Source organism: Poecilia latipinna, unplaced genomic scaffold (genome assembly GCF_001443285.1).
Source record: "Poecilia latipinna isolate Pla-1442-1.1 unplaced genomic scaffold, P_latipinna-1.0 Scaffold353, whole genome shotgun sequence".
Taxonomy (NCBI): Eukaryota; Metazoa; Chordata; class Actinopteri; order Cyprinodontiformes; family Poeciliidae; genus Poecilia; species Poecilia latipinna.
In genome coordinates this window covers 638-9524 of record NW_015112969.1, presented here as the reverse complement: position 1 = coordinate 9524, position 8887 = coordinate 638, and the positions used below count along the sequence as shown (strand labels likewise).

Genomic DNA, 8887 nt, shown 5'->3' with positions numbered 1-8887 from the left:
TTCCTTTTTTTATTTTACAACAGCAACAATAAATGTCACTAAGTTGAGAAAAAGGCACAAGAGTTCACATTGTGCATGGTAATCCTCACTCATGTGACTGACGCTTGAACTTAATCTTCTGTTTATATAAACCTCCAGCGAGGATTTTAGACGCACTAAGATGAGGAGAGCTCTCCACCTGAATTGCATGAATTGTTCATGTCAGCCTGACCTTCTGATTCTCTTTATGCACTTTCATTATAAGCAACTACTTAAAAGTGTTCGCATGTTTACATTGTTGGTGTAAAGATGGATCTTTATGATATCCTTTCAGTCTACATTTTTCTAATGAGAATACTCAATAATTTGTAAATATAAGTTTTGTGTCAAATAATTAAATTGAAGTTTTAATGAATCAGCAGTTTTAATCCAAGCAAACAGATTATCAGCACAGTAACACACCTTATCTGTTGTCATGGCAAAATGTGAATCGCAGAAATCACATTGTGGATGTTTTTATGTATAAATTAGATTAGAGCGCTACATGGCTCAGTAGAGCAGTTGCACCATGCATAGGTTTCAGTTCACAACACAGTAGCCCTCGGTTTGATCATTTGTTGCACGTCTTCAAAATGTTCTCCTTGCCGTCCCTCCTGTGCAACTACTAAATAAAAGCCACCAGTGCCACGAAAACCTCTTTTAAAAAATAGTTTCTCTTTTAAAAGAAACATTCCAAGACAGAATAAACCAAGGACTTTCATCATGTGCTCCATGCACCAAAAGGCCCCCCTCTACAGTGAGATTATGATTATATAACCAGCATTCATAAAACCCCACATATCTGAGCTTTGCCAAAGGATTAACAGTATCACATCCAGAGCAACCCCTAACACCTCAGATGCCTTTAGGACAGGGAATAATCGTTTTATAACCCTGGAATGAAAGCTTGCCAGCTTTTCTTTTGAAACGAGAAATTATCAGTGAGTCACCTCTGAGACATAAACGATCTGTGTTTGGACAATGAAAACATAATGACTGGAGGATTTATTCTTAGGACTGTGTGAGGGGGCTAAGGGAGGGGAGTAATTTATGATGCGTTTCCCTCAGGTCCCACCTAAGCCCCTTTTAACTCACAACGCGTGGGGTACGCCCACTCCATTTCTGCCGCGCTGCTCTCCAAGCATCAGGACCACTCTCTCCTTCCCATCAGAGTCATTTCGGAGCAGGAGATCCCTCTGAGGACCCTCGGGGGAATGGCCCCTGAACGGGATGGCTCCAACACCACCACCACGGCCACCAGCAGAGTCTTGGCCAACCAGTTCGCGCAGCCCGCGTGGCGCATCGCGCTCTGGTCCGTGGCATACGTCACGGTGCTGGCAGTGGCCGTCTTCGGCAATTTGATCGTAATTTGGATCATTCTTGCTCACAAGCGGATGAGGACTGTCACGAACTATTTCGTACTGAACCTGGCTTTCTCTGACTTCTCCATGGCTGCCTTCAACACCCTCATCAACTTCATCTACGCGGCCCACGGTGACTGGTACTTTGGAGACGTCTACTGCAGGTTTCACAACTTCTTCCCGGTCACGGCTGTGTTTGCCAGCATCTACTCCATGGCCGCGATTGCCTTAGACAGGTGGGACAACACAAGACAATTCACAGTGTGCTTTATCCGTAGTTGATTGGACTGTGCATGTGATAACTCTGACCAAATAAAAAACGTTTTCTTTCAGCATATTTCATCGTAGGTCACATCAATTAACGTCTTGACAGTAATAAATCACAATCTGCCTATTCTTTCCACAACTTAGTAGAGAAAGAAGTACATCTTGTCATTTCTGTGTTTTATGTTTAGATTTGTACATTTATTCTTACGAACTAAACCAAGAAACCAAAAATTTTGTACATCAAGAAAAAATAATTTTAACTCCGATTTCTGTGAAAGTGTCTCAAACTCAGTCAGTCTGGACCAAGTTAACATCAGTTTTCTTGAGATTTAGTTTATGAGTTATTGGGGAATAACTATGTTGTTTGTGCATTTTAGTAATTGGTGATGGTAATGTTCCAAGTCATTCTGACCTGAAAAGGATGTTTTCATACGATCCTATCATTTCCTATAAATAACATTGGTAAATATTGGTTGTTTCAGTATTTCCAGGCCCTTGTTATCAATGCAGATGATTATTTTCCCTCTATCCTTCCAGTTTTAATCGTTAGCCTTATCATAAGTTACAGGCAATCCCTTGCCTAGTTTTAATAGTCTCAGCATTCTTGTTGGATATTTTCTTTGCATGATTAATGCCAGTAATTTTACAGTTCTGAAATCAGCTAACATCTTTTCTATAAACACAGGATAAGTCTCTAGTTCGTCAAGAAATCAAAAACTAATCACTGCACCATTTCAAGGTAAATATCTGAAACATCAACGCCCATGTGAAAGTAGTCCAAAGGTAAACTCTTACCTGTTTGCGTTGCTAAATTCAGGTGGCAACGTTATTTTGGACAGGCAGTGGAGGACAACCTATGTTCAGGTTTCAGAAAGTCCACTTTTAGAAGTGTTGTGCTCACTTTTGACCACAGTTCTCTTGTGTATTGTGATGTCCAACAAACAGATACATGGCCATCATCCATCCTCTGAAGCCTCGTCTGTCTGCTAAAGTCACACTAGGAGTTATCTTCTGCATCTGGACCCTCGCCGTGGCTCTTGCCTTCCCTCTCTGCTACTTCTCCACCACCAGAACTCTACCAGGGAGGACCTTCTGCTATGTGGCCTGGCCCCGCATGGTGGACGACCCCTTCATGTGAGGTCACACTCACGGCAATCATCATTATTAGAATTGCTAGGAGACTGTCAGTTTTAGCAGATCTGTCCTTCTCCCTTTTGACATGTTGTCCGTCACGTGCTCTGGGGCGTCTTGGTAATGTTTGTCTTCATTTGTCCAGGTATCACATCATAGTTACTGTCCTGGTTTATGTGCTGCCGTTAGCTGTGATGGGCATCACTTACACCGTAATTGGAGTGTCGCTGTGGGGAAGTGAGATCCCAGGAGACTCATCTGAAAACTATCATGCACAACTCCGGGCTAAAAGGAAGGTAATTTGAATATCTATCAACATAACTTTTTATAATCCTATGTTGTTGTTGTTTCTTTGGCTTGTCTTGTATTGTAAACACTGAAACCATGTGGAAATCAAATATTTGATCAGAAATCAATGAGGATAGAAAAACATCTAATTATGGCTTGCACCTGTAGTTATGCACCTTTAAATTCATGTTTTGAATTGTTTTTGTTGATGTGTTACCTTAACTAACAAATACACAGGGGGATTATGAGTGGGAACTTGAAGTCCACAGGACGGCATCTGCACACTAAATCTTAAGTCAGGGCTCAGGACAAATACAAGGGGCAACTCGTAGCATCCATAGTCAATTACCCAACAGTGGAAATCGTAAAAAAAACAGGGCTTCCTGTGAAACATCTCTACGCCTGGGGATACGCACACACATTTAACTGTTGGCAGTTTGAAATGTAAAATTGATTTCTCACACTGTGAAAAAACAAAGAAACAAAATCCCCCGTTGATAAACAAATGTACCAAATGTTGTTGTGTAATTCTGAAGGCTGCATTGTAAGACAAATGATTAAATGTCGTTCGTCATCATCTGTCACTGAATAGTGCTGAAGCTTCTCTGTAGGCTGCACAAGGATTAGGGACGTCACAGCTGGGATGATGGGAATCTATCAAGACAGCTCAGGGATTATTCCCACCAGTGAATTTCTTTGATGAACTTTAAAAATACAGCAAGGATATAATCTGGTTCTCATTCAACAGATGTTATAAGACACATCATAAAAATAGAAGGGATGAAAACAGTTTATTTTTTTATGTTCCATCTATTTTTTTTTAAAGTTGTTGGTAGTTTATTGAGAACCTAAGTAAACTTAAAAATAAAATGCAGATTGAGCATGATAAAGAGGGAGGTGGATGTTATTGTACCTTTGGAAATAAATATTGGAGAATTGAAAGGTGGCTATACTCTTCAATGTAAAAGAAATAACGCACGGAGATGTAATTCTTGCTGCTAGGCCATAGACGAGCCGGAGATTTATTACACTACCACGGATTCCTCATTACAGTTTCATCAGTTCAATACTCAAAAATCTTCCAAAGTCTCAACAAAAAATCTCCCCGTATTCTTAACATCACCCTTTTTTATACACTCTCATCTTCACTGATGTGAGTTTGGAAAGTTTCAACCAATGGCGTTGCTACCCTTGATTTGCGTAAAGATTCTGCCGTGCCTTATACTAAGTGTGTGTTGGACGACCTTTAAAAATATTTGAGACCTCATGAACTCAACATCTGCTCCATTTCAGAATTGCTGAATAGGACAATTTATCTCAAATTGTTGTTCTTATCTGTCCAGACATCCTTTCCAAGTCCTTTTTTGGTTCCATTTGCGCTTTGCACGCAAATGGAAGGAAAGGAGTCAGGTCAGTTTGACCTAGAGAGGTGCCAAAATCCTTTCGCAAAAACAACTCCTTAAATAGTATTTCCGCTTACACAATCAGAGTCTCCAATTTTTAGTTGGTCTGAGCTGAACAATATAAGAGATTTAATGTCAAGAACATCAGCATCAGGTAAAATGCAAACATTCAAAGTCATAATCCAGGATGCATCTCCTGCCTCACTGCATTGTTCTCTATCAATCCGGCCTCTCCTCATTCCAGCTGGGGGCCACCAGGGGCCGATGCGTCATTGCCGACCTTTCTCTGTACTCTGATGGCAACCTTTCTCCAATTGACAATGGAAATGTTTAATGAAAACTTAGCGATCGGTCAACACTCTCAAAACTTTGCATAGTTTAGTATTTGTAATTCTCCACCAACTTCTGCACAGTTTTTGAAAACCTGATATGAACTCCATGGTGCATTACAGTCGAGCCGTTCACTGGAACATTAATACTGAATCAAATCCAGAGTGATTTAAATTGATTTGATTATTATTATTATTATTATTATTATTATTATTAAGTGTCAACAAAGGGATTTGTGGAGCATTTTGTTTTTAACATAGGGTTAAAAGACAGGTAATCACTGTCAAACAGATTGACTTTTTCCATTTAAGTCATTACAATTTAACACAGAAAACCACTTTAGAAGTGCCAGGTATTGATAGATTCTGCCATTTATAAAATTCAAAAGCAGTAAATTCAACTAAAAATACCAGTTTATGGTTCAGTAGGTGATGGCTTGATGGAAACATCAGCAACCTCAAAATATCAAAACTGGCTTTAAACCTTTTTAAACTTTGTTATGAATACCCCCGTTACAATTTCTAGAACAATTGTGGCAATTTGTTCACTTTCTCAGTGGCAGCTAAGTAACAAGAATATTTTTTTTCTGCTACTAAATTTTTCTTTTTCTTTTTTTTTTTTTTTTAGATTTTTTCAAAACCACATTTTAAATGCCAACATCCACCTGACGTATTGATATGTATCTGAAGGCATTGATTGTTTTAAAAGTTATTGCTGTGGATTTATCTGGGTAAAATCTAGTTAGTTGAATCTATTTGGTTTAGTTGGTCAATAATTTCTTGCTACTTTAGTCTTCAGTAAGTTTCGCTGGAGTCTCTAAGTCCGTCATGACTTCAGCCTGCAACTCTATTTCCTAAGGAAGCTTAGATCCTTTAATGTGTGCAGCAAGATGTTGGAGATGTTATACAACAGCATTGTTGCTGGTGCCATTTTCTTTGCTGTTGTGTGTTGGGGTAGCAGCATCAGTGCAGCGACTCTAAAAGACTGAATGGGGTCATCAGGAAAGCTGGCTCTGTAATGGGTCTGCAATTGGAGACCCTGGAAAATGTGGTGGAGAGGAGAACGTTGAAGAAGCTGTTGTCTATTATGGCCAACAAGCTGCACCCTCTCCATCACACAGTAGACAGACAGCGGAGCACTTTCTCACACAGACTGCTTCAGCTCCGTTGTCGCAGGGACAGATACAGGAAATCTTTCCTGCCACAGGCTATCACTTTATATAACAAATGTTAAGTTACCTTTGTACATATCTGCCCATTAATCGATATTGTACAGATTGTTTACAAAGCACTATTGTACAGACTGTACAGATTATTAATTTTCACTGTTCATACTGTACAGAATCTTACATCTTACATTTTATATTTTATGCATTTATCTTATTTTTATTTTATTTTTCATATTGTAATTTGATCTGTGTGTATGTGTATGCTGCAACTGCACAGTAATTTCCTGGTTGGGATGAATAAAGTACTTCTATTCTATTCTATTCTATTCTATTCTATTCTATTCTATTCTATTCTATTCTATTCTATTCTATTCTATTCTATGAGCAGATATCTCAAAAATATGTACCGCAGTAATGTATAACAGAGTGAGGGTGACAGCAAGCACAAGAACTAGAGGCAGAAAAAGAACCTGAGCTTATATTGATGCTCATATCTGTGAATTTCTAATCTTCATTACCTTCAAAGCCCTCCATAATCTGGTCACCTCACACCTCTCTGACCTGTTCCATCTTTCAAGCCTTTTTCTTTTTGTTTGTTTTTCTTTTTTTTTAAAATAAAAAATATATCTGCTGGGTTAAAGAACACCTTCTATAATTTTCTGCCTTTTTCTGCTTCTTTATTGAGGTGGTGAAAATGATGATCATTGTGGTGGTGACGTTTGCCCTCTGCTGGTTGCCGTATCATCTCTACTTCATAGCAACCGGTCTCGATAAGCGTCTGATCAAGTGGAAGTACATTCAGCAGATTTACCTGTCAGTGCTGTGGCTGGCCATGAGCTCCACCATGTATAATCCCATCATCTACTGCTGCCTCAACAGCAGGTTGGTATAAAAAATATATACACTCAAAGGTACATCTAACCATCTTACAAGCACATTGAGCCAATACTTGTTTTTACTGCAGATTCAGGGCTGGCTTCAAGCAGGTCTTCCGCTGCTGTCCCTTCATCCGGATGTCCAGCTACGACGAGCTGGAGCTCCAAAGCACCAGACTTCGGCCGTGTCACCAGAGCAGCATGTGTACCCTGTCTCGAGTCGACACCAGCATCCTGAGCAAAAGCAAGAGTATTTGTTCCCGAGGAAACAGGTCAAAGGGAAACTCTGAGCAGAATAATAAAGATAGCTAGACTTCATGGAACTCTCTCTCTCATTTCCTGCTCAGAATATTATGTTTACAGTGTTTTATGTATATAAGTGTTTGGTATTTTGACAACTTGTGTTATTATTATTTTTTTTTTTTTTTACTTCTTGCATATCTTTCCAGACAATTAAGACTAGATTACAAGTAGATTAAGGCTGCAAAATAGTCAGTAGGATTTTGTTGCACTTTTAGTGAGGAAATCTCAAAGCAAAGTTTTCAGCAGAACCATAGGTTTGACGCCCAAATCTTAAATATGGAGAAGTAGTTACTCCACCTCATCCATTGTCCAGACGCCTTTGCTGTGAGACACGCTTCCTCTGAAAACAGGAAAGTTGCACTGTTAGTGCTTTGGTTTTGCACTGATGACACACATGGGGGTTGGCAATAGACCGTCTGAGATAGCAACTTGCTAAAAGATTGACACTAATGCTGGTGTTGACAGCAAACAGAACTATATTATAATAGGTTTGTGGAACCAGTGTAAAATAAAACTCCCAAGAAGACTGGTGGTTTTGAGGATAAAGACAGAAATAATAGACAGCTCATCTTAACCACAACTCAAAGAGTCTTTGGCATCTGTTTAAAAATCTATTTTTGATTTCAAAATAAGCACTTAAAAGGTTTTCTTTAAAAGGTTTTTGTAAGTTTCCCTTCAACTTCAGTGAAGGGAAACTTACAAAAACCTAAGTATTAATGAGTCTAAACCTGGAAGGTGGATGAAGCTGATGGAGGAAGTGAGCAAAACAGACAAATTATGAATTTTATAGACGGTATCCTGTTCAGGTAGACTCCTTTTACGTGTTTTTTTCTTTTCTTTATCTTTGGAGAGGTACTGGTCTTATTTCCCCTGAGAAAAAAACTCATTGGCTTAATGAGAATTATTTTGAAATCTGCCAGGAGTATGAATAATTTTAGGCTCAACTGTATCATGTTTAGTAACACGCAGGAGTACATTTTTCACCTGCGACAACATACCAGGTGTTACTTTTACATAAATTAACAAACATTTTTGAATGATACGTAACATATTTTCACGGATTTTCATTTATTTTCGGATAAATATATATATTTTTTGCACCTGCGGTCCATTTTTTGCTGCTTGATGTCCGGTCTAATAGTTTTTATTCTTCTCAGTGAAATGTGTTGTGGAATAAAAGAAAAACTGTATTTGCTGCAAAACGCTTCAAAATTCCTAGTTCCATGTCAGTGAAAGGGAAATGTTAGTGCACTGGCGTTTCATTAAGACGTAATATTTTGTATATATGTGCTTTCCTGCGATGCACTTAAAGACAAGAGTTTCTACATGTGTAGTAAAGCCTGTTAATGGTTTGTAGAATGATTTTATTTCTGTTTGAGATATATTTCTTTACGTGTTAGACATCAGTGGTTGTTAAACCCTAAGAAAGAGCTTTGTTAATACAATTTAAACTGTTCCAGTGGTCTGTTAGGTCTCAGTTTCTTTGCACCATATCACACAGCTAAAATATTCTTGAGGTGGTTTCATAGAGATGACTCTGAGTTCACTGTTCTCTAACAGCCTCCAGAAAAGTATTATATGAGGTGAAAACGTTTCAGATTTACTGGTCTTTGGAAAATGAAACAAATAAAGCAACACTTTAGTCTGTGGAATATTTACCTTAGTTTCCAACCAAATCACAACAGATGTAGCTCACTGAGTATTTTATTACATTTGAACAATTTTACACATCATACACTCTGA

The 8887-nt window shown here is 38.6% G+C and overlaps 1 protein-coding gene across 1 annotated transcript; it reads left to right on the top strand.

Annotated features, from left to right (window-relative positions):
• Positions 1 to 885: 885 nt before the first annotated feature.
• LOC106949602 (neuromedin-K receptor) lies at positions 886 to 8600 on the top strand. The gene is made up of 5 exons (XM_015035975.1): positions 886 to 1615; positions 2592 to 2780; positions 2923 to 3073; positions 6652 to 6848; positions 6931 to 8600. The coding sequence occupies exons 1-5, from the start codon at positions 1233 to 1235 to the stop codon at positions 7151 to 7153; spliced, it is 1143 nt and encodes a 380-aa protein (XP_014891461.1). The 5' UTR covers positions 886 to 1232; the 3' UTR covers positions 7154 to 8600.
• Positions 8601 to 8887: the final 287 nt, after the last annotated feature.

What these genes read in the sequence shown, in the direction of transcription:
- LOC106949602 (XM_015035975.1), top strand. Translation starts at nt 1,233, where the DNA reads ATGGCCCCTGAACGGGATGGCTCCAACACCACCACCACGGCCACCAGC. An exon ending in GCCGCGATTGCCTTAGACAG is followed by an intron (nt 1,616 to 2,591) that starts GTGGGACAACAC and finishes TCCAACAAACAG; the next exon opens with ATACATGGCCATCATCCATC. An exon ending in TACTGCTGCCTCAACAGCAG is followed by an intron (nt 6,849 to 6,930) that starts GTTGGTATAAAA and finishes TTTTTACTGCAG; the next exon opens with ATTCAGGGCTGGCTTCAAGC.